Source organism: Ailuropoda melanoleuca, chromosome 2 (assembly GCF_002007445.2).
Source record: "Ailuropoda melanoleuca isolate Jingjing chromosome 2, ASM200744v2, whole genome shotgun sequence".
Taxonomy (NCBI): Eukaryota; Metazoa; Chordata; class Mammalia; order Carnivora; family Ursidae; genus Ailuropoda; species Ailuropoda melanoleuca.
Window position 1 is genome coordinate 169,789,031 of NC_048219.1, and position 25,842 is coordinate 169,814,872.

Below are 25,842 nucleotides of genomic sequence, written 5' to 3' on the forward strand. Positions count from 1 at the left end.
GTGTAACACTAATAACAATAGGAGGTTACATTGTTAGTACGGCTTTTTTTGAATCCGGGTTGTTTTTCTTTTCCATTATAAATTAACCATGAGACAGAAGCAATTTCATTCTTCAGGAGAGACCGATGTGTACTAGGTAAATCTTTAAGGAAATGCAATAAAAGTGGTCTCTGGGCTGGGTCTTATGAGGTATTCTTGATCTTTTATATTTGAAAGTGCCTTTCATTCTCTGCCTCTTACTCATTGCTTGCCATGAAACATTTTCTTTTTATTCCAGTCACCTTGTGTTTTCTGCTTAGTGTGTGTACTTTGATTGTAAACCAGGGTGTGAGTCGGTAATGAAGAGAAACAAGCCATAGAGAAAAAGAGAATGTGTAGGGAAGGAACAAGGAGGAGACAGAATGAATAAACTGCGTTGTCATGTGATTTGTAAGAAGACTTTTGTTGTTGTTATGAGTCACATTTTAAACAATGTAGCCTGGGTGTGCATTTTTTTTCTTCCTTTTTTTTTTTTTAAGCAGCGTCTATAAACATCGTGCCGTCATGTATCTTTTTATAGAATTTGAGCTTTAACAAATGAAAAACTGTATAAAGGAAAAGAGAAAACAGAAAGAACCAAAAAGTGGTATAATTAAGATGATGGATTATTTCCTCTTAACCAATACTTTTCTTTTTTCAATAAAAGAAAAAAGAATAATAGAGAAGCCAGTAAAAATATGGAAAGCCCATGATCAGAGCTCTGTAGTTGTTGACCAGGTGGTTATTTTTAGCAGCTCACAGTAGAAGCAAGAGGTTTTGCTCACATTAGAGGCTGGGGACTTTGAACAATGCAGGAGCAGAGAGACTGGGGCTGGTACCCTCCCCATTAGAGACCCATGGAAATGCCAGGCACTGGTGCACTGACAGGGGGGTGAAGGGGTGTTACAGTAAAGGATTCAGAACCACTGTGTCTACCACTGGTGGATGCTGAAAGGAACATAAGTATCTCTTAGTAACGGCTGTGAGCCTAGGTTTTATGTCTCAGAGCAGTGCTGAGAGCTGTAGGGCCCATCTCTGGGTTTCCCCCTCCACAGTCCTGCTCCATTTTCCCCCAATGGAAACCAGAAGCAGGTGAACATCTCAGCCAGTCTCCTGGGCATAGAGGGGGGCTGTCCTACGAGAGACTCAATCTGGGGTAGCGACAGAGCTGGCTGGGGTTTGCCTCGGGTTTTAAATTCTGTTTCTTCGGCGCTGACTGGTCCATCTCTGCCAGTTCCCCTCGCCATCTCTCCTCCTTTATCCCCATCCTCACTCCCTAGAGGTGTCACCCACCAGCTAGTGTCTCCCATCTCAGGGCACAGGACCTGGGCTTGGCCTTGGATTCCAACTCTCTTTGGCTTCCCTGCTCTTCGCTCCTAGAAGCACTTCTGAGACAGGGTGCGAGATGAAAGGCAGAGAAGTATTCCTAACGGCTGCCAGGCTTCCAGATAGGCAGCTGTGGTGTGTGAGTCCTTCTCCTCATCCCCCTCCCCTGACGTCTCCAGCTGCCAGATGAAGGCTAGGTGTTGCTGAGCAAGGAAGCATGGAGATCAGATGTGTGTGAACTGCGTCACTGCTTGGCTGCCATTGCTTGCCTAAGGGGACACTGAGGCATTCTTTGTGAGGTTTGCTCGCGCAGGCTGCCTCTCCTGTCACAGGGGCCCGATGTGCCCCTCTCAGCAAGCTTCCCATTCATCTAAACAGCTGCCAACGTCAGTTTCTCTAAGGGGAGAAGAACAATTTTTTCCCGCTGACTTTGCCTCTCTCCGAGAAGAGAGTGCCACCAAAGAGACGTGTCCGAAACTCCAGGCAGCCACAGATCTGAATTTAGAGGCATTTTGGAGTGATGTGGGAGCTGAGTGCAGTGTCTGCTAGCCTCATGGAAGCCTTCCGAGGACCCCCCATACACTGCTCATAAGGCAAATCGAGGAGTCATGTCTCAGGGAGATTTGTACTTTAACATTCTCCTTCCAAACAGATCAGTAGGCGTGACCACATTCTTCTCCTATCTTCTGTAAACTCTCCTAGAGAGGCACCCCTTTTTTTTGTTGTTTGTTTAATCTCACAAATTAAACAAGCCTTTTATCTGAAATACTCCTTCCCCAGCACCTCATTTTCAACCTGCATGGAAGGGACTCTGCAGAGAGGCCGGGCCTACACAGCTCTTACTTGCACTGAGCCTTTTTTTTCTTCTTCTGAGAGAGATGCCGTACCGTTGGTGTCCCTCAAAACATTTCTTTTGGACACTGGGTGACTCCTCCGGGTCCAGAGGACATTTCAGAAACTCAGCTGTGGGAGATACTTTCTCTTTACCGTGATCCAGTGGGAACTTAGACAGTCCTCAGACCGGTTCACGTGGAGGTCGGCGGCAGAGAGAGAGGACTACGTCTGTCCCATCCCAGCTCAGTTAGGACAGCGGTCTGCATAATTCTTCTGCAGAAGGAGAGACAGTGTGTTGGGCTTTAGGAAACCCTGTGTCACAAGTCCTCAGCTCTGCCATTGTAGCACCAGAGTGGCCATAAGCATTACGTAATAAGGGTGGCTTTGTTCCAGGATGGACAAAAATAGGCAGTGTGCCAGAGAGGTTGTCTGACCCCTGGGTTCCTGCACAGGCCAGGGACTCGCTGCACGGGCTTCTGGTCCTGACCCTGCTACTTACTGGCGCTGTGGACTTCCTCCGAGGGCTCTGCACCCTCTCCAGGGTTTTACTGCGTGCTCCTCTGCCCTCTTCCTCAATTTGCCTCCAGATAAAACCAGGGGAAAATCACTTGTCCTCTCAGATCCTCAGGTCTCCCATCTGAGGGTCACGAGGAACAAACAAGGTGATTCATGTGAGGCCCGCAGCCGCACACCCAGCACTCAGGAGATGACCGCTCCCTCTAGCTGCTGCCCTGGTCACATTCCCCAGTGGTTAGTAATTCAGTTCCCTAGCTGCACAACAGGAATGGAAGGAACACTACCTACTGTGTCCTCTTCCCCCCTTGGTCTCCTCCCATGCACGGCTTCTTAGAACATAATGTTTGTCGCAATTCAAATTCTTGCCTTTGCATTGCCCCCTTTTCTCCAGGGGGCTTAGAACTTTTACAGATGGAAGCCCGCCCAATCTTGCAAATACGTTTGGAGTTACTGACTATTTAAATATCTGTTTCTCATTATCTCACACAATGAGAAAACTTTGTGGAGAATTAGAGGATGGTAATTAATGAAAAATAGTTCAAGAGTCGAAAGCATGTTCCAACTGGGGGGGAAAAGGGGGAATGTGAATAAGTGGTAAGAGTGCAATCAAATGGAACATGTAGGTCAGCACATGGCCAAATCTGGATAAGGCTAAAGTCTTTCTCCCATGTTGGGGGACCAGCCCAGGCTCCTTTGTTGCAAAGCAATGGCCCAGTCACCTTATGTGACTAAGGGGACAAGTGGGGCCAAAATAGAGCCATTTCCCAACCTGGGGACCTGGTACAGGTGACATTTGTCTGAAGGGGGCACCTTTTTTGCACAGTATGAGTCAGCCAAATCCCTAGCACTTTCCAAGGATAACTGTTACGTGAAGTACCAGCAAGTCATTAATGTTTTCTGGGGGATCTGGATGTTGTTTCAGATACATTCCCCCATCCATCTGTCCATCCGTCTATCCATCCGTCCGTCCGTCCGTCTGACATTCATTGGATTGCTGCTTTGGCAGGACATTTAACCCCTACTGATCTATCACCTTTCTTTCCTCTATCTGGCAAAGCAGAGCCTTAGTATATAGCCCTCGAAGGCAACTGCAAAGCCAGATTCCAAACCAGCGATCCGCCTGCCTGTGGGAGTTGAGTCTCTTTAGCTGGAGAATGTTCTGAGAAACTCTGGCCCCAGCTGTGGGTCACCCAAAATTGCCTGCGGGGGATGAGGGGAGAATTATGAAATGGATCCTCTCTTTTCTAACTCCCTTAACATTAAAAACACAAACTCATGTGGCATGTTTTCTCATTTCTCAGAACAAATACCCAAGGAAAACGTTTAAGGAGCTAATACACTGTCCATAGCTGTCCACAAAATGGCTTTTGTCATGAGAATTTTCTTCGTTTTGGTAACTTGGGGGGAGGGGAGCATTGGTAGGAAAGGGGAAGCAGGCCTTCTACCTGAAGTGGGGTTTGTCTCCCAAAGCAGAGCAGAGCTCAGGCCAGGGGTCTAGCTCGGAATCTGAACATGTAATCCATGGATTGTGACTTCCCTTCCTCCCGCGGCCCCCAGATCCCCCCCCCACCGTGCCCCAACGTTGTCCCTATCACAAGAAACACTTAGGAGTGGCGTTGAGGCCTAGCCCCAGCACTCTGAGCCTTGGGGGCAGGGGGTGTATTTAATGTTGAAAACCAGCATTTTGACTGAAGGAGAGCGAGCCTTTGAACCTGCGACTGTGTGATTTGGAGGGAGGGTGGGCAGTTGTGACTGCTCCGCTTGGCAGAGAAGTGTGCTCCTCCCTTTGTGGTCTGGTCGGGTGCTTCAGGTGGGGAGTTAACCCTTGCGGGCGAGTCACCTTCCTTTCCTGTCAGAGGAGGGCTCTCACTGTGGCGCCAAATCGAAATCAGAGGCAAACCCAAGGATGCCCTTCGGGGAGAGGGGGCTGGCACTGGGGAACTTCGGCCCATCCCCACACACTTTGTTGCTTCTCGTGCATTCTTCTGAGCCCACACGAAAATCCAACAGCAGGATGGTTGCCAGGCAGCAGCTACTCTTGGTGACCTGAATAATGAGTTGACACCAGTTCACTGTGGCTCACAAGCTGGCCATTTCCAGGAGCCGTTTTCAGCGCCTTGCTTTCTCTTTCTGTTTCTATGCATAATTTTCAATATGGTCACAAAGATTGACAGAGAGAGAGAGTGGAAAAGGGAGGGGGAGGAAGTGGGGGAGGAAGGGAGGGAGATGGAGAGCTTTCTCAGCTACAGTAATGAAATTGTTAAAAGATAGAAATGATTGGGGAATAAGAAAAATAGAGTAGGTGGTAATGAAGAAGACACGGAAGAAGGGGGAGAGTGGGGCTGTAGATGAGGCCGCCAGCGTGTCTGCGGTGTGACACACCCCTGTCAAAGCTCTTCCGATACCGCAGCATCCCTGAGGGCCCAAAATGCACCACCTGCCCCACCCGACCCTGTCCCTTAGCGGAAGGGGATCCCTCACACTGGGGGAGCCAGTGATTAAAGGCTGGGAGGGTGGACAGGCTCCAAAAGATATTCCAAGAAAAAGGTTCTCATATTTCTCCCACTTCTGAGAAAACATCAGGTCTGACCCACCCCTCAGCCATTCCCCAAATCAAAGAGAGGCGTTCCGGTGTGCAGGCTGAGGACTTGGCCAATACTGACCCCCAAATAGGAGTCTTCACCTCAGAAAGTCTTTTAGTCACGAGCATTTGTGGAGCGCCTTCTTTGTGCCTACCCTGGGGTGGAAATCAACGGGACAGCGAGTTCTTCTGCTTGGGGGGCTCCAGGTCTCATGGGGGAGGCACGAAAATATAAATGAGCCCTGGCTGCATCTTGAACAGCGAGATCCTCCCACAGCCTAGGACCAAGGATGGCTGAAGAAGGCAGTGGCCCCTCCCAGCCATGGCTCTCCCTCAGGGGAGCCCAGGGATAGAGGGGATGCACCTTTCTGGCCACCACCAGTTGATGTAAGCAGCTAGGGATGTAAGCTTTCATAGGTTAAGCATGCATCATTTTTCAGAAGTAAAGATCATGTCTGGTTTTGGCAAGCTCCAAAGCTCCTAGTCCCGTTCCGGGCCAGATTCTCATCTGATGTAAATCTTCGGGAGAATCAAGTTGTAGCACTGTTTTGCATCAAGTGGGACTCTAGCCAGTCTTTCCCCAGAGTTACCCTGGGCTTAAATCTGCTACATCATCTCCATGGCAACCAGAGGCCGGCCAGTGAATGTGGTTGCCTTCGAAATCCTCTGTTAGCTTCTCTTCCCTCCTCTGTCTTTTCCATGATTAAGAATGATCTCCCTCCCTTGGCTCTCACTCACTCATTCTCTCTCTCTCTCTCTCTCTCATACCCACTATCATTTGTGCCCACATTTTTTTGTTGCAACGTCTTTCCAATCAGGTTTTAAGATCCTCTATCCAATTAAAAAAAAAAAATGAAGATGCATTAGTCACGGCTTGACAGTGATAACTGACCTGTTTAGACAAGACCAGGCTGATTTTGAGGGGCACGGAAGCTTTGGCAAGCCAAAGTGGAATTCACCTCTAAGTCTAGCCAGCCTAATTAATACATTGTCTAAGAATGCTGGCCAACCAGACCAAATATTTCCACGCATTCAGGGAATCAGCCTCATGGAATCCCGGAACTCATTTCAGCATCATTTACTTGTGTGCATTCGTGTGTGTGTGTGTGTATGTGTGTGAATTATAACACTTCTATGACAGAGTAACTGTGGTTCAACAGAAGAAAAGAGCCTTGTAATCCTGCAGCTCTTGGTTGACTTCCATACTTACCTACTTACGTGCTGTTTAACCACTGTTCATTTAACCTCTCTGAGCCTCTGTTTAGACTTCATCTGTGAAATGGGTCCGACAGTACCTACCTCATAAGGTTGTGAGTAGGATAGAACGTCAGTCATTTAAAAGTACTTGGCACGAGCGAAATACTCAGTACCATCCTATTCCCCTGTCCCCTTCCCTATCCACTCCAAAGCATGTATGTGTTTCTTTTTTTTTTTTTAATTAATTTTTTGAGTAGTCTGCATGCTCTCAGCCTAGCAACACTCTTCTGTGTCTCTCCACCAGGGGGCACCCTCCTACCAGGGACCGAGCCCACAGTGGACACGGTGCCCGTGCAGCCCATCCCAGCCTACTGGTATTACGTAATGGCCGCCGGGGGCGCCGTGCTGGTGCTGGTCTCCGTCGCCCTGGCCCTGGTGCTCCACTACCACCGGTTCCGCTATGCGGCCAAGAAGACCGATCACTCCATCACCTACAAAACCTCCCACTACACCAACGGGGCCCCTCTGGCGGTGGAGCCCACCCTAACCATTAAACTAGAGCAAGACCGCGGCTCGCACTGCTGAGGCCGAAGCAAAGGACAGCACCCCAACAAACGGGAAAGACTGCAAACACGTTGCCTCGATTTTGCACTTTTTTCTCCTCGCCTAGTCTCTGTGTGAACTCTTAGACATATCTCTCCCCCTCTCTCTCTCTCTCGCTCTCGCTCGCGCTCGCGGGGCCCAAACCCTGTGTGCTTTTACTCATCCTGACCATTGTCCTCGGGTTCTTCTTTTTTTTTTTCCTTTTGTTGATTCCAAACCAACCACCCCCAACTCTAATGCTGCATCTTGGAATATGAGAAGAGATACACCCCTCAGCACTTCACAACTCAAGGCTCAGCTGGCTTTCTTTCAGAGACTGGTTCCCTGTTTCTTCCCCTTGCCTTATCCCCTACCTCCTCTTGGTGGGCAGTCTGCCAGGAGACCCGGGAGGAAGCCTGGCTCTGTGTGTTTGTACGTAGTATACATTTGCGTGTGACTAGCTGTGTGTGTTGGGGGGACATGTGGGTGTGAGAGAGAGACTGGTTCATTGTGGGGAGTAGTGTGTGGGTGTGTTCAGAGAGGACCCCCTTTAATTCTTGTGTTACTTCTCCGGGGGTACATGTTACAAGAAAATCATATGCTGTACTAGTTTTGTTGACTTGGAGAAGAGATTGAAGCTTTTTGTTGCCTTATCTAGCTCTGGCTGGGTTTCTGTTGGCTACCATGGTCATCTCCAGGTACCTAAAAAACTAGAGGCCACATGAAGTAAAATGTGGCCCCTCCCATCCCTGTCCCTTTCCCAACCCATCTGACCCAAGAGGAAATTCCCCCAACGCACTCAGACATGACCCCTTGCCATGTCTCCTGGAGTCTTTGAAGTGGCAAGATAGCAGCCATCGGGTGTGTGCAGAGCCATCTCTACTTCCAGCCCTGAAGCAAACTCGTCTCATGTTGCCTTATAAAAGAGAAGCTCGTAATGAATGTTTAGCTTTTATCAGTTAAGTCCAATCTTGGAATAAGTCATAAAGAATAACAAATCTGAGACTGGCGTAGGAAAAGCAGTAGCCTGTTTTAAGTTGGAAGCAGGAGGTGGAGGAGAGAAGGGAGGAGAAGGAAGGACTGAAGTGTGGTCTTTTAAATGTCTCCTCACTCGGGGGGTGGGGGAGTGTTATTGGGGCCGACTTGGGATGGAATTGAGGAAGAAGGTTAAACACCATATTCTTTGGTATTATATTGGTCATTGTAATGGCATTTGTAAAGCATGGGGGGAAAGGGATCATTTGCTTTCCTTTCGTGGTGTTAACGTGTGCCTGAATGTATAGCCGCTAAAACATAAGCCTGTCCACCTGACTTATTTAAATATTATGAGAATATAAAAAAGTAATCTTTTTTTTTTTTCATGTGTCAGTAGGCTACCCCTTAAAGCATTCGTAGCATCTGGCAAATACACCCTAATAGGCTGGCCTGGCATTTCCAGATGTTGCTGCATCGGGAGAGGATATAATGAAAATAAATCTGTTGCTGCCCATGTGTCTTCTCTAAGCAACACAGGGAGAGGGATGTTGGAGATAAATTGCCTAATGATATTGTACAAAGGATAGATTCAATAATGAAGTCAATTTCATTGATAGAAAATGCATGTTTTAACGAGATGCTTAGCGAACTGGGGCTCAGCCTTGGGGATGTTGATTTCTCACCTTCCTGCTAGGAACCCACTGGGGAAGTATAGGATTCTCTCCAAAGGTGGTTGCCTGGGTTGAAAGCCTCCAGGTACCTTCTGAGAGCAAAATATTAGGGTTTTTTTGGCTGCTTGGGAGAGAGAGACTTTTAGCATTCTTTCAGGATATGCTCGCAGATCCTTCCAGCACACACTCACTTTCGCATCTGGTTTGTTTCATCCTTCTGAAACAAAGGTGCTCTCCCACTCTTACTCTATTTCAAAGAGCTACTCTGTCTCAACCACAGCAGCCCTGCCAAGAAAAGAAAAGATGAAAGGCTAGAGCATGAGCTTCCTTGAGATTTCAAGTGTCCTACCCCAGCTAAGATGGAAAAAGAAGCCAGGAGAGGGGGGAGAGGCAAGGGCCCAGCGTACCGTGTGATGAATTCCATGCCAGTGACTAAGGGCTTTTTATCTCAGGTGTCCACATCCAGTAGTGCGTTTGGGGCCGGGCATTCCCTTGAAATGATTGACATCCCTATAGGCACCCCGTGGAGGCATGGTGTCAGGAAATTACACCTGGAAAATCCAGCCAGTGTAGCAACCATCTGAGTTACTATATACCCTTGAGGATTTCCCTTCTTTAAAAGAAGATGACAACAACCTTGTGCATTTGCTGTGTCTTTATCTGATGCCCCATGTGGCATCATCTTTATGTAAATGCCATAGTTGAAAATATGAGACTGCTCAAATCTTTGTGAATCCAGCAGTTCAGCTGGGGATGTCACATCTCTCTCTCTCTCTCTTTCTCTCTCTCTCTGGCCCAGCAACTTTCATAGTATTATCCAGGTACTACGCTCAAGGGGCAGCTCTTCTATAAAATCATGTATAAAATCATGCTTTGCAGCTTTAGAAATCAAAATTCTGTATTTCATAGGGGGGGAAGGATTACTCTCTTCTAAGAAAAATGGACAGGTGAATGCATGCACGCATGTGTTTAGAGTTGCTTCTCAGAAGACAGAGCTGATAGCAACTATTAAAATATAAATGAATGAATGAATGAATGAGAGGTCTAGCTCGGGCTGGTAACATTTTTGCCTTAGTAGAGGCTCCATGTCAACAGCTCCAGGAGGGAAACCCTTATCTCTGGGGTAAAAAAGAAAAAAAAAAAAATCCCTCCCTTGATATGCTAACAATTGCTATCCCCCTAATTGTTGGTGAAGGCAGAAAAAAGAAAGAAAAAATCATAGCATTGCCATTGACAAAACAGGACACTGAAAATAAAGTGAAGTTGTCTTTTCCCTTATCCCACATTTTGGGGATTAAAGCCAGAATAGGATAGGAAATCCAGTAGTATTTCCAACATTGATACCCCATCATTAAAAAGACCCTGTCTTTAAAATGAAACTAGCAGGCAAGCAAACACCTAAATAATCGAAAATTACCAAAGAACAACAAAGAAACAAAAAAACTTAAAGATTTTTACTCCCTATTCTTATTCCCTCTCCCTATAACTGTGACATCTCTTGCATTGCTCAGTTGCCTGTGTGTCAAAATAACTTGTGGACATTGGAATCTATTTGAAAATGTATTGTGTGGAATGTAATAAAATGATGATATTTTTTATACAAACATCTGGGCTTTTTTTTCCCTTTTGCCTCTGAGAACAAAGTTGAAATGTAGGCTTTGAACAAATTGATGTTTCCAAAGTTTGCATGTCGTCTTCTGAGCTACGGGGCATTGCTGTGGGAGGTAGGTGGGTTTTCTCCTTGAGGCTGAATGCCAGCGTTTTCTTCTTTTATTTTTATTACTGCTTGTTAGGAGTTTTATCCAATTTGTGCAGCTGAGCCAACTTTTATGATTGGTGTGGGATTTTGCAAAAGTTGCTAAGTGCTAAATGGCTCAGTGTGATTCCACAAAATTTCTCTTGATGGCAAATCCCTGGGGATTGGACTCTCCTTTCAAGGGGCCCCAGGGGGAATGGGACCAGTGGAGCTGAATCATGTCCTCGGCCCTACGGAGACAGATAGCTTCCTTTGGAGAAGAAGTGGCGACATCATACCCCTCGCCTACCAAGTTATTTCTTCCGTGGGGACATTGATCTCCAGTTTATGAGCACTTTCCCAGACAATATGGGAATTTACGGCATGTTCAAGGCTCCAAAATATTCCAGACTTCATTTTGGAGCAAGTAATGAAAATAATTATATGATGACTATGAACCTGGAACCATCAGGCTGGAACAGTTTGTAAAAGGAACTTTCTACAAAAGCTTTGAGAGGGGCTTGAGGAAACTTACTTAAGAAGCCAGATCGTGTTGACATTTATTTTTCTTTGGTTCTCCTTTCTGGGTAGTAATTCGTTACATAAAATATTTCTATCAGTGGGGATTGGGGGGAAAATATAGGCAATAACCACCTCCGGGCTGCTGAATGCTTCTGAATGGTGGTCAAGAAGAAGTTGTAGGAGGATTTTCCACCACCCCCGATTCATGGGGTGTATTAAGAGCATTCCTTCAACTCAGGAGCCTTCCATCAACCCAGGAGCCTTCCTTGGAGGTCCAAGAATGATCCTTAAAGGTCCTAAGGGGGGCGCCTGGGTGGCACAGCGGTTAAGCGTCTGCCTTCGGCTCAGAGCGTGATCCCGGCATTATGGGATCGAGCCCCACATCGCTCCTCCGCAGTGAGCCTGCTTCTTCCTCTCCCACTCCCCCTGCTTGTGTTCCCTCTCTCGCTGACTGTCTCTATCTCTGTCAAATAAATAAATAAAATCTTTAAAAAAAAAAAAAAAAGGTCCTAAGGAAAGGGACATGTCCAGAAGACCCTATTTCCAGCAGAGTCCTGCTTTTTCCCCTCAAAACCTAGATCCAGGAAGGAGTATTTTTTACATCTGTAACCTGTCCTAGTGGTGCTGAAAGGAAGCAGGCTTTTGGTTTTCAGATCTTACAGGAAGCTCTGTGAGTACAGGTGGCTCAGTATAAATGTCGCTATCTGTCCTCTGCAGGAGAGCAGAGTAGAATGCCCATGATTAGGGCATTGTTTGTTACTCTAATGACAAACCATAGCCACCCAATGTAGACCAAGGATCTAAATAACCCTTGACTTTCCTTAAAGCCATTTGTTCCCGTTAGTAAAGGATAAACAGAAAGCATGTCGAAAGTACTTATTTCAAGCAAAGACCCAGGCTCAGTCAACATTTTCCTGAGCTCCGGGCCTAAATTTGCCAGCCTAAATTAAACTAGCCATCACTTACGCTTCATTGGTATTACCGTTTTTGGAACCACCTTTGAGCATCTCATTGTTGTTCTTCCTGCTTTGGTGCTAGTCCCAAGGCTTATTCTAGACGTATTCTCTCTTCCCCAAAAGGGCAAAAGACCTTTAGGACTCTAATCTTAGGCGTCAAACACAGGACTGTTATCAGTGTGGTATTTCAGACCGAGCCCAAGCATAAATGTTACAGAATTTGTGTTTCCATGGATCATAAACACCAGAGTCGAGGCCCAGTATGTCTTTTCTGGCTCCTACCTGGCCCTTTATGATGGTTTAAATGTGTGTTCTTGCTGTTGAAGCAAGACACCACCCCACTAGCCCAGATCACCCAAGACCCCTGTTCACTGACTTTGCAGTTGTTTTGCACAAACACTGTGGCCTTTCTGTAATCTTTGAAGAAAAGAGCTTCATTTTTAAGTTTGGTTTTGTCTGCATCGTGGGCTACACATCTGAGCCAAACCGCAGATCTGTACGTGCAGCTTATTTTCTCTCTTTAATTGTGCACATCACTGGGGCTCTCACAGCTGTAATTTGCCTTTCATCCACTTCAATGATGGCCCAAAGAAAACACAAAACAAATCCAACCAGAGCAAAAGGAGGGGAGAGGGGGACACCAGCTGATGGTCTTACCAGCAGCAGGGAAAAGAATCGCCTGACATAAATAAGTTAAAAGCTAGGAATAGTGTAGGATTTAATGAAGCCTGACATCGATCAGGTACGCTGGAGTATGTCTAGAGGTGAGATCTGATCAGATCTGACCCTTAAAAGGTGTCAGGCCACATGCCTCAGCCAGAGCACGCTTGCCCTAACTGTGGGGGAGTTCCGTTTGGCCCCAGCCCGAAACACTGAAGAGATAGGAAATTTGGAGAATCACCAAAAAACAAAACCCGTTTTAGCAGAGTATGGCACAATAGAGAACCTAGGTGCTTCCAGGCAACCAGCAGAATCCATTCTTGCCCCTGGCCCGGTGGGCAGAAGACCCAGAATCATTCTACTCTCTTCTGGGCAAAGTGTTCTTAGGCTTTGCTGTCACTGACCTCCAAACAGCCCAAAAAAGTAAAGGCCCATGGGCATTGGACCAAGAAATAGGAAAGGCTGTTCGAAAAGTCAGCCATTGACATTCTGGTAGCAGACTGGGTGTTGAGGAGGGAAACGTCTTATTTTGGAGGCTTATGACCAGAGTGGTTATTGATCCTGAAAGAAGTTGCTGGGGAAATTTTAGGATCATACTTGCTGGGTTTCTCTCTCTCTCTCTCTCTCTCTCTCTCTCTCTCTTTAACTTACAAGTTATACACAAATTCATCCTAGAAACGTGCAAATAACACAGAAGAAACAGAAATCCATTTCATTGCTAACCGGAGAAACGGTTTAAGGTAGCTCTTTCCAGGCCTTGTTTTATACTGGGACAAACGTGTATGTTTGTGTCCAGTTATGTGGTTTGGTTTGGTTGGGGTTTGGATTTGTTCTGCATAAATGGTATCACAGCACTTCCTCCTTCGTTGGCCAACCTTCTTCCTTTCATTTAACAAAATCTTGACAATACTTCAGTCCACACCGCCAGACTTACCCCATCCTTTTTAGCTCTTCCATAGCATCCCATATGGTGTCGATGTACCATAGTTTATTAACTGCTCCCCTACTGGTGGGCATTCAGGTTGTGTCTAGTTCTCTTTTTTTCCTATTATAAACAATACCGCGATGAACATCTTTGAGGTTGCCTCTTTGTGCACGTTTCTCTCCGATAGAATTTCTGGGTCAAATGGTGTGCCTAGTTTCACTTTAAGGGATGCTGCAAATGGCCGAGGCTTCCCCTTTACAGTGCACCTGTCCCCCCATGTGCGAGATAGTGGCTATCTAGCGGACATCCTGGATTCTGTCCCCGGCCACATCTGCACAGGCCATGTAATTGCTGTGACTCTCTCTCTTCCCTAAAGTGGGTAGAGTGCTTACAAGAGAAGACTTCAGATAGTTTTAAATGCAGGGAATTTTAATTGTGGGGACTTTTGTTAAAAACTGCCCATTTGTGGAGAATGTGGGCCTGGCTGTATGTGGCAGCTTGCTGGAGCTGTGGCCTCTGTGGCACAGGAGTTAATTCCGTCCTTGGCTTCCGTAGGCAGAGCCCTGTTCTCCATGATTAATGAGTTCCACTTGGTTTCTTCAAAGAGTGACTGTGCTGTGCCTTGCTCTTATTTATTTATGTTTTCTACTAAAAAATTCATGTAAAAAACATCCTTTAAGGTCAGTCCACAGTATTGTGCTGCAGACTAAAATTTTCCAGCAGCCACAAGCAGGCCCACGTGCCAACAGAAAGTCTCCAGTCCTTGGGGCCTTATGACCGAAGCCCCCACGCTGGCCCTGAGCAGAGTAGGCTTTCTGGGCCAAAAGGTGGCGTCCAGCTTTCTTCTGAGGAGGTTGGGGACTGATGTGACCCAAGGAAAGTCACTAGGAGGTGAGGTGGTTTTCTGGTGGAGGTTTATATATACAGGCCAAGCTACTAGCCCCAAATGGCTCCAGCAAGGAGTGGCAAGTAGAAGAGAAGCCAAGGGGCCTGTTTCTTCAGGACACCATTTCTTCCAAGAATGCTACCCTGATTTCTGCTATGTGCTAAGACAAAGGGTTTTAATAATAGGACTTTGACTCTGAGCATAATGGACAGTGTCTTCTGCCATATATGGGGTTTATGGGCTTTTTCTCTGACCTGCCAAAAAACCCAGGACTTTTGCCTCTTGGGCATGGGATTCAGGTAGATAACTCAGAGTGGCTCAGGAAAGAGAGCAGCATGAGCAGAAGGTATGGATGAGCTAGAGATATGTCACCGCAAACACACGGACGCGCTCGCGCATGCCTTGTTTTGTCTTCTAATTGTGCAAAATTGAACTCTTCAAAGACCATTAACTAACATACCCCTAAGCAAGGGCTCCAATCCAGAACGGGAATGATAGTAGACTGTGTCTTGGCTTTCAGCACTCGCGCTTTGTCAGGCAGCGGGACTCATTAACACGACGCCTGGACTGGAGTTCTGTGACTTGCTAGAGAGCAGCCAGATCCAGTAATGATGTGAGTGCAGAGAAAGCTTGGAGCCAGAGGTGGCCTTGACCAAAGTTGTATTCTCAGCCAGCCCGCTGGTTATTGAGGCTGCATGTTAGTGGACTGTTAAAGAGCCATTTTGTCCCTTTGTGTTTCCTAACTGCCACCAAGGGGCTGGGAGAAGGGGTATGAGGACCTCGGGGGCCCGTGTGGACTTCCCTGTTGCTCCTCGTGGCAGTTTCGACAGCTGGCACCGAAGTGGGGAGATGAGCATTAGGACAGGGGCTGACCCCCCCTCCCGGGAACCTCATCAGCCTCGGCCAACTGTAGACCAAGGGTGTAAGCTCAATAACAGTGTTCCTGGGAAGTTCAGGCCCACAACACTGTTGTCACTGTCTGGCTCCGCAACTCCCAATAGGGCCACCATCCCCTCCTCTTTCCCCAAGCAGGACTTGTCTCTGTGCCTCTGCTTTTGTGCCAGATACTGTTCGTCTTCAACCTCTAGCCTCCCCTCTCTGCATCATCCCCCTCTCCTGGGGGCCCCTTCTCCTCTCCTCTGTCATTCTCACCCCATCACCAAACCCTTTCCCAGCAAAGTGTGGGGCAGATTCCCTCAAACAAAAGTTCAATTGGTTACTTTCCTCCAACTAGTTGCATTTTTACTGGAAACCAAATTATTCTCTTATGTGACAATTACAGTCCTTGGTCACCAGCAGGTTTCTGGGGGAAATCACCCCTTGAATGGGTAGAGAGAGGTACCTTTTTGGAACTCCTAACATCTTCTCACACAGTCGTTCATTCTTTTGTTCCAAAGAAGAGCCCAGCTTTTAAGTATAGCAAACTCCCTTGGTGAGATACATAAGGTGTTTTTTTCAGGGACTTACGAAATAGGAGAGGAAGCTTTAAGAAGATATCTTTTGTCACATGGGGAGGGAATGCAGTTTTGTTTCTTCAACTCCATCCTTTTACTCACCCAGGTCGTAGGCAACTATGCACCTGAGTGCTGTTCCCAATATGCACCCTTCCTGAGGGTCAGGATTGGAGGAGAGGAGAAACGTCAAAACCCAATGGGGGGGGGAGCTCTCTGAAATGTGAAAATATAAGAGTTTTATCTCAGGAAAAAATAAAAGTGGGGAGGGACCCCTCTACCTGAAATTTTATGGTTTCCTCACCTTCCTACTCTAAGAAGGTAGCCAACAAAAGAAGGGCCTCTTTCTTGTTGACATATCTACTTAGAGTCATGAAGAATATCTCTGATTTTTCCAAGACCTAGGGTGGAGGAGAGGTTCCAGAATTTTCCTCCATCACTCTAGCTGGGTTTTTCCAGCCAGCACAATTGTGAATCCCATCTTCACAGCTAAATATTTCTTTGGCTGCATTTTTCTTATTTTCACACCATTGTTGGGTCTCAGTGGAGCCATTCTGGCCTCAGCTGCTCATCCCCCTCCACACTTGAAAATATTATTAGGTCATTTCACAGCCTTCTCGTTTGCAGTTGGTATTTCCAGTCCTGTTTAGTGTTTTCTCCTAGTTATTCAACTAAAAATAATTTTAAAAAATAATGGCTAAATTCAAGTTCAGACTCCAGATATCTCCAACAAGGCCCCCATGTTTTCCAGCTTGAAACCATTTGAAAACTCAAAAAAAATATATTTTCCATGACTTTGCATATATTTGGCTATCGGCCCAAGAGATAAAAACCCATGATAAAGGATCTTCTGGTGGTGTTTCTAAACTGAAGCCAAACCCAGCAAGGGATAAATGGCTCTCGAGTACCCTGACTCCCTAATGGAGGAGCTTTGGCAAAGTTTTCATCAACATCTGAACTCTTGGCTCCTTGTCGCAACTGGGGATGAACAAACTGAATTAGGGAAATTAAGTGTGGTGGGGCGGGGGAAGCTTCAGCCAATACTAAACATTAAACTGAATTAAACACTTTGAAAGGCCAAGAAGTATCTCCTAGTCCTTCATTATTCCTCATTTATTTCAGTCTCGGTGTTATATCTCCTGCTGGGATCAAAACAAAATGGCTGAGAGAATTTTCTGAAGACTACTCCCATCTGAACAGTCCAGTGATTTAGCTGGCTCAGGGGTTTCAAGAACTTGGAATCAAATTCAGAAAGGGTTCTAAGTAGCCAAGAGCTTATCCCACATAAATCACAGCCCCAAACAAGGTGTCGAAAATGTGGCTTACTCACTTCACTGCTGATTTGTTCAATGACTTACTGGATTTTTCCACCCTCCTTCCTCAATTTCTTCCTCTTTAAAGTAGAGGAGAAGACGCCTGTACCTGTGAAAATGAATGATTTCGATGATCTCCTGTGTGTCAAGAGACTCTTCAGTCCTTGCCTGAAAGGCAGGTTGCAGTTTGGTGGGTTAAGTGGCCGTGTTAAGGCTGATTTTATCAGCCTATCGTCAGTTGAGGTGGAGGCTTAACACTTGGGGCACAGTTTACCCTCTTACTTCCTTGATTGCCAGTTAGCAGGGCTGGTTTCTAAGGCAAGTGAGCAAGTATCATAAACAGGGGACCTCATGGCTTCCCCTTTACCTGTCCTTTTCGTGGCCTTCTCTTTCTCTACACACCTTAAGATGGCTGCCTGCAGGGAGCAACAACCCAGGAGAAGACAGACCTGGGGTGAAGACTGGGGTAATGAGTAGTGTGGGGCCCTTTCCTGTGGGAGTCACTTTGTCTACTTCAGCAAGCAGCCTCGAGAGAGCCCTCATCTGCAAGGCCCTCTGACCTTTCTCATTTTCTTCCTGTAAGACAGAATTCTAGAGCAGGGAAGAACGCCAGTGGTTACTTGACAGAGGAACAAACTGAGACTCGGGGTCTCACCCAGGCTCTCCCACCTGGGGTGGATCGCCGAACTGAGACAAGTAGGCAGCCTGTTCCCAGTGCAGTGCTCCTCCATAGCCCATGCTGCTTCCCCTCAGATATAGAGCAAAGCTGACACTCCGGCTGGCAGACTTGTCATTGGCTTCATCCAGCCTTTGAATCCACGGCTCGGAGTTGGCATGGAAGGGACTCTTCATAGAAAACCAGTGTCTGTTAGTATCCTAAAATGATCTGCATTCGAGTGACCCAGGAATGGGCTGTCCTAAATCGTTTATCTAAAAATAGCCAGTGGTTTGGGGCAGGCTTCTCACTCCCCTAGCAATCTTGCGAAACTCCTTTTACGATGCAGAAAGTAAACAGGACAACGTCAATGCCAGTGCACTCGCAGGAGACCACAGCACAACGGACGTGGTGAAAGTGAAGGTGGAAAGTTTTCTATGAGTAACTGTAGAAAAGCAGTCTAACCCCAAAGAAAAGGGGGGAAAATGGAAGAAAATGATGGAGGGAAAAAATGGAAGAAAATGATGAAGGGAGGAAGGTAAAGCGTGTGTTTTGTGCACATGCATAGACAAGGTGGGGAAAGAGAGAATGCAAAGGAAAGACTGAGAGAGAGCATTCCTGCTTGCGACCTAAAGCATGCTCAGTGGAAAATTTCTGGCTGCAGGTTGGAGGGTTGGGGGTGTTTGGCCTGCATAGCATGTGTGGTCTGACCAGGCAGAGTTCCAGACCTCTCAGGGAAAAACACATCTCCTTAGAGCAGGTTTGGTTTGTGACCGGGTATGGCTGTTCATGTTTCGTGCCATAGTGTTGCAATTTACTGACAAGGACACTTGAAAATCTCTGACTCTTGTAGGGTGGAAGGAGTTCCTGGAACAGTGAGTGAATGTTTTCATAACTAGCCCCTACAGGCCTCTCGCCCTGAAAAATCAGGACTAGAGGAGATGGGTAAGACCTTGGATCACTCTTCACTGTGTACCTACCCCGCCTCTTGATGGTGCTAAGGGAAGGGGCTCCTAGGGAAATGGGACTTTGCAGCCAAGGCTTCTATCACAATATGAAAGCAACCAGACTTTGTCGAATTGAGTTGTTTGTTTTCTCAGTGGTGGCTACTCTGCTCACTCGATTACTTAAACTCTGTGAAACTCCTCCCCGGTCCTGCGTGAGTTCACTTCTTCCCTTCCCTCTGCTGCTTCACAGCCACTGGTGGAGGGGAGGAGCAGAGACCTGACTCTCGCGAAGGGAAATCCAGGTGGAAGATTTGTAGCCAGACATGGCAATCTCTTTGAATTCCTTAATGGAGCAGATAAAAGTGAACTCAAGCCAAAACCAGGGGATCAGTATGAGTGAAAAGGCTCAGGTGCCATGTGTGAAACCATTCCCATCCATCAGGTAGAGGGGCTAGAACTCCCCAACCCTACCTCGTAGCAGCCTCAGTTCCAAAGCATCCTCCTCCTCACCCTGGATGCCAGCAGCACTTGGAGTCCCCTCGACAATGCCCCGCTTTCTTTTCTGCTGTATTGGCATGGATGGGTCTTTACTCTGCAACCATGCTGAAGGGCCTTGATTGTAGACACCTGGTCCCATACATCTTCATTTTTCCAAGTCCTCAGTGCAGTTCCTGGGCACCTTGTAAATCCCTTTTATAAGTGATCAGTGGTTGATAGGTTGGTTAATGAGGACTACCCTTGGAAGAACAAGGTAAATCAGCCTTCCTCCTCTGAATAATGCCTATCATGGAAAACATGAGCCTCAAATTTCAAATCATATTTTCGCATTCATGAGAAGTCTTCCTGAGTTCCCCTGAAAGTGGTGAGCCGGCGATGCAGGCAAACAGCCAGAGAGTGTATATCCAGTCAACTAGGATGCTTTACTACCCTGTTAGAACAGGGTAGTCATGATATGATAATAATTGCAATGTCCTGCCTACACCCAGAGAACTTCCAGGCAGACCTGGGTGGGGGTGGGAGGTCTCCTCTGGCCCTAACACAGTACTAACAGTTAGAATTCAGGCTTTGGAGTCAAACTGGCCTGAGATTGAGTCTATACGGGGTCCCAGAGGAAATAGGGTCATGGGAACACAAAGGTTGAAAGTGGAAGTCGTGTGGGTGGTAAGATCCGTTCCTGATCTATGTTTTCCTATAGGTGTGGCCCATTCCACTCTCCCTTGTCCATCTCCCACTCATAAATGCACCCACCCACTGAACCAGAGTCCTGGCAGGTCCTCTCCAAGTTTGTCCTTTACAAAAAGGAAAAATTCAATTCGAGTCCCTGGTCCCTATATGCTTTTGCTGTCTTTTGCTATCAGGGAGGTGCTGCCTCCCCTCTGTGCCTTGAGCTCACCATTTCTCCCTCCTCTCCACTCTTGCCTTTTCTACAGAGACCTGGTGGGAGAGCCACACTCCTTCCTGCCAACATCCTGAGGAAACAGGCTGAAGTTTACCTATTGGGCTTAACAGAAAAGGAAAGTGGCCCGTGAAGGGCAAAGGGGCTTTTAAGAAAGAAAGCTCTTAATCAAACACAGATATCAAGAATATTAGCAAGGGGACTAGAGAAAATTGCTATCAAAGTAAATTGCTTTTTGTACAAATGTTCCCTTTATTTGGATTTTCCCCAGTGTGCCATTCTTTCTCTAAGGCTTGGTGAACAGATGCGCTTTTGAAAATGTTGATTAACTTATCCTTTTGTCGACCCCTTCCCACTCACCTAGACTCCTGGGAGCAGTGATTATACAAAAAGCCAAGTCAAGCCTCTACATTGTTCTTCTTCACCTTGAGTAGCCTTTGATTCTCCAGGTGCAGAAATCTCAGCCACATCTGGGCAATCAATTTCAGAGAACCTTAGAAATGGACTGGTTCTTGCAAGGTCATCTCATCCAGTCCTCTATCACCAGAGACAAGAGGCTGTGATCTCCTGGGGCAAAATGTTCTCATACTCATTACCATCCTTTTACCCTTTTTCCTTCAAGATCAATGCCACATACACCCCTTTCCAGCCGTGATCAATAGTGTCCTAAGAGTTCTTCCCTGGGGGTACAAGATGGAGCAAAATGGCATTCTAGCCTCCAAGAATCTGTCACATCCTTGGCAGAGACCAAATCCCTAAAAGCAAGAACAGGATTTGGCCCAAAAGTCACTGGCAAGGGCCCCACAGTTTTTGTGCTAGGCTGATTCCCATATTCTTATCCAGTGTTCAGCATCTTTTAACCGTGAAGGTGTTAAGACACGTGAGCATCCTGTCAAAACGATTAATTGTTGGAAATGTGATTGTTTTCGTCCATGTTTGTTTGTTTGTCTCATAAGGTTAAAAAAAAAAAACCTCCAGGTTGACTTTACAAACTCAGTTTGATCCCTATGACAGATACCACCTGCCTCTTGTTGATTCATACTCACATCTTCATTCCAAGGAAGCAGCCTGCGTCGTAGGGGTCTGGAGAATAATGCAGGGGCTGGGCATTGAGGTGGGGAAGCTGGCGTGACCTGCGGGTGCCAGTTGCTGTGCTATAAACATGCCAGAAATAGGCTGGATTTATGGTGAATCGGTGCCACGTGGCATTGATCCTTTCAAGTGGGGTCTTGGCAAGTTGTTTTGTTGCACCCCTTACTGGCGACCAAGGGGGATCAGAATGTTAGTTAGCACTTTGGCCAGGAATGAGGAAGACTTCTGTCTAACATGATTAAAAACAGAGCCTCCAGGAAAAGACTGAATTTTGAGTGTGGTGGTGATAGATCAATCCTCAGTTCAGGTCATGGTCAAGTAGATCTTCTCTGAGATGTGCTGATGAGGGAAAAGTTCAGGCTGGTCTGAAGTTTTTTTCTTTTTTTTTTCCTCTTGTTTGATAGTTTTAGCTGTCTGGGAGTTGGGTTTGGATTAAGCCTGGATTTCTGGGTATCAATTTATACTGCTGACCTCAAGGTAGTTCACCTGACTTGGGATTCAATAAAACTCCTAAAGGCCCATTCACTCGCTGGCACCGTCTTGAGCTGACAGCCAGGGCAGGCATAATTAACTTGTGAAAAAGAAAGAAATGATAAATCACCACATATTTGATTCTCTTTTTTGATGTTTCACCATTTTAGACAGGTAATTTTCATTGGCTCTGATTTCTGTAAGATGGACAACATAGTGAATAGAGAGACTGTCTTTCCCACCTCCCCCCAAAAATTATCATAAAAAAAGAAAAGATAGCAATAATACTGGAGAAAATTCACGGTAAATTAACTTAGCTTTATTCAAGCCTGGGCTAGTCAGATTGGATGCCCATGTTTGACGTATTCTAAGCCATAAAGAAAGCCAGTAGGAAGAGTAGACCGAGGAGGAAAGACGAGAGAGATTAGCACAGATCTGTGGAGGTGGTCACGTATTGTGACTTTGTTAAATTACCATACGTTTATTTGAAATCCAGAGGAGAAAGACCCTTGTAGTGTATGTCTACTTAGATGCACGCATATGAGGATGGTCAGTTATACTAAATAAACTTCACAATAACGGCAACTGATGATGGGCATGCCATCCAAGTTGCCTTGGATAAATGCAGCCCTATATTGACAATGAGCTACAGTCATTACAACGACACAAGTAAGGATTTACTTGGCACTAAAGACCTTTTTTGTTTCTGTTCTTCTGGTTGCTGTTGGAAATAAAGACAAATCATTTGAAGGAGAAAGAATCCAGTAATGTATATACTAAATGATCTGGAAGCAGATGTGATTCTTTAGCTGCCTACTGTACCGGGGAGTCATTCTGAGAAAGGTTGCATCTCTGCCTGTTAGCCATGGCGATAGAACTTGTTATAACTTGATTTGTTTGTTTTCTTTTTCATTATAGTGGACATTCCAGAAATACACGGGAGAGAAGGCTATGAAGATGAAATTGATGGTGAGTATTGCTCTGATTTAGCAGATAATCATGAAGTTCAAGTTTGGTTATAAAGACGTCAACAAAAGTAATGCCCGTGGTATTGGAAGGCCAGAATTTAGAACCAACAGAAATATAAGTGAAAAGAATCCAAAGAGGAATGAAGAAACCATCAATTGCTTTGTCAAGGTCAAATTTAGAAATTTAGAAAGTTTATTGAGTTCCCTCTGTCTAATCTGAAACAGGTCCCCTACTTAAGGCAACTTTCGACATTGATGGACTTCAAATCTGGATAAACCCTTTAGAAGTAAAAGCCAGGTTCCCCTATATGTGTTGCTGCTTGAACCCATTGACCTCTTCCCGAAAAAGGACTTGAGTAAATGAGTATAAATGTGAATATTCTCCTAGGCTTTCTGTGGTTTCCTGTTCCCTGGCTTGAGGGAAGCCTTTCTCACACTATCCAAGACTCCAAGTTGAGGCCCATTGCAAGATTTAGGTTTCCCTTCTACAATGCCCATCTTGTATTTTCATATTAGAAGCCCTATTCTCCCACTTCAAATACACATACTTCAAAGGGCTGAAGCAAGAGCCCTGACTGGAGGGCCACCGAGCAAACATGTAGATATAATTTCTCCCCTTGACTCAGAGCAGCACGGGTCTCTCTGGGCTTCTCTGAGTGCCAGAGCTAATCTCCAAGAGAGATCACCAAGGTTTCCCTTAAAGAAGGACTTTAGACCAAGATTGATGCATTTAAGAGGAGCAGTTTATAGAACAGCTGCTTTTAACCTGACCTTAATCAAACACTTCAGGTGTCGTTATAGAAACAGAGTGACTAACCCAAACAGCACCTTGTTAACTCGACGCAGACTCTCCCTGCAAGACCCCATCGAGCGCTCCTTTTATGGGCAAAGCGGGGGAACTGGCCTGCAGGGAGAGGCTGCAGTAGGTCAAACAGCAGAAGCTCCATGACGCGTACAGTGAGCAGGGCGTGAGGATGCAGAGAGCCGGAGCCCTGGTTCTAGTTTCACTGCTTGCTAACTCCGGGACCTTGAGGAAGTTACCTGGCCACCTAATTTCTTAAAAAAAAAAAACAAAAACAAAAACCTGAATTTCTTCATCTATTAAAATATATATGTATATAATAGCACCCTGCCTTCTTCATGGGATTATTAAAAAATCCCACAAAATGAGCTGTGGATGTGGTCGTGCGTTGGCCACACTGTGGAAACCGAAGTATATTAGTCTGCTAGGGCTGCCATAGCCAAGTACCACACACTGGGGTCGTAAACAACAGACATGTATTTTCTCACCTTTCTGGAGGCTAGAAGTCCAAGATCAAGGTGTCAGCGGGGTTGATTCCTTCCGAGGACGTGAGGCTTGTAGATGGTTATCCCCATGTTTTCAAGGCAATCTCCCATCTGTGTCTGTCTCCAAATTTCCCTTTTAATACGGACGCCATCCATATTGGATGAGGGTCCCCGCTAATGAACTCACCTTAAGTTGATTATTTCTATAAAGTCCTATCTCCAAATAAGGTCACGTTCTGTGGTACTAGAGGTTAGAACTCCGCATATGAACCTTGAGGGACATAATTCAACCCGTGACCATTAGGTAAGATGTATGTCAAGGGAGGTGTGGTAGCTCAGGAAAAGTCTGCTGCTCGGATGGCCAGGAATGCTACATTGGGAAACTTGTCATGTAAAAACCATCTCAGCCTGTCCTTTGGTTTAACTTGAAGTAAGTGGAAGTGGAGGATGAGGGGCAAGGAAAGAAGGTGCCCAGAACACGGGACCACCCCGGTACTCCAAAGCCACCCCGAAGTTTCTGTCAAAATCTGAATTTACCTAGTAGGAGTCAGATTATTTAAATATCAAATACTTAGACCCTACTAAGTATGTGGTGGACACCAAGAACTTTACAAATTAATTCATTTAATTCTCCTAGCAACCCAGTGAGGCCGACTTAACAGTACCCCCGGTTTATAGAGGAGAGGGCTGAGGCAAAGGGGGTTAAATAACGTGCCCAAAGTTCCACAGCCAGGATGTGATGAGGGTGGGCTTTGATGCCAGCCGGCCTAGTTCCAGAGTCCGCTGCTTGTCCCCGTGCTCTCTGAAGACCCTGTCGACCGGGCTGGGGAGACCCAGTTACTTCACCTTGAAAGGGGCAGCGCCCTCAATCTCTCGTGTGCTTTATGTCACAGACGAGTACGAGGTGGACTGGAGCAACTCTTCTTCCCCCACCTCGGGGTCTGGGGCCCCTTCGGCCGACAAAGAAAAGAGCTGGCTCTACACCCTGGATCCCATCCTCATCACCATTATCGCCATGAGCTCCCTGGGAGTCCTGCTGGGGGCCACGTGTGCGGGGCTTCTGCTCTACTGCACCTGCTCCTACTCGGGGCTCAGCTCCCGCAGCTGCACCACCCTGGAGAACTACAACTTTGAGCTCTACGACGGCCTCAAGCACAAGGTCAAGATGAACCACCAGAAGTGCTGCTCCGAAGCATGACGGATTGCGCCCACATCACGTCTGACGTTTCATTCCAGCTAGAGGGGCTAGCGAAGATTACATTTTCTTTTTCCTTTGGGAACTGAATGCCATAATCTCGATCAAACCGATCCAGAGTACCGAAGGTGTGGACAGAACAGACGAGTCGAGGGAGGCGGGGAGATGCGGCCGCACGGGGAGCTAGGACCCACCTGGGAGCGCCGCGGCTGAGTCGTGGCTGGGACTAAGACGGGAGCTCATCTCTTTGGGGGTCGCAGTGCTATTTCGTTTGTGAGTTTGTTATTATTATTATATTTTATTTCTTTGGTCTGTGAGCAACTCCAAGAGGCAGAAGAGAAGAATGGCTTTTCCGGGATGCAGGCAGAGTGGTGGTCATGGTACTCTGCTCTCTCGTTCTAATCAACGCTTGAAAAGCAAAAGGTCTTTTCAGACTTTTCATCTTAAGAAAAAAAACTTAAAAAAAAGCCGTCCAACTTGCCCTGTCCTCCGCGTGTCTACGACTCCCGGATTTGCTGTGGCGTGGGTCCTGCCAGCCAACCCGCAAGCTGCCGTTTCCAGTCCTAGCGTTTAAGTAGGATGTTGTTGCCTTTAACTTTTTTTATCCAGGGGAAAATTGCCATTTTAGGGTCAGCATGAATAGCTCTTTCTTCTGTGTGATTTAAAACAAACCAGAAAGGAAA

At 46.4% G+C, this 25,842-nt stretch overlaps 1 protein-coding gene across 4 annotated transcripts in view; it reads left to right on the plus strand.

Moving 5' to 3' along the window:
• The window catches only part of NRP2 (neuropilin 2), a 113,831-nt gene extending 88,204 nt beyond the window's left edge, over positions 1–25,627 (plus strand). For 2 of the 4 annotated variants that reach the window (XM_034655035.1, XM_002920496.4), the window contains exons 16-17: positions 22,628–22,678; positions 24,858–25,627. In XM_034655035.1, coding sequence (XP_034510926.1) covers positions 22,628–22,678; positions 24,858–25,162 — 356 coding nt within the window. In that variant the 3' untranslated portion in view covers positions 25,163–25,627. Of the gene's footprint in view, positions 1–6,776; positions 10,305–22,627; positions 22,679–24,857 lie in introns of those variants that run through there. The other 2 variants (XM_011226558.3, XM_002920498.4) reach the window with 1 other exon arrangement.
• Positions 25,628–25,842: the final 215 nt, after the last annotated feature.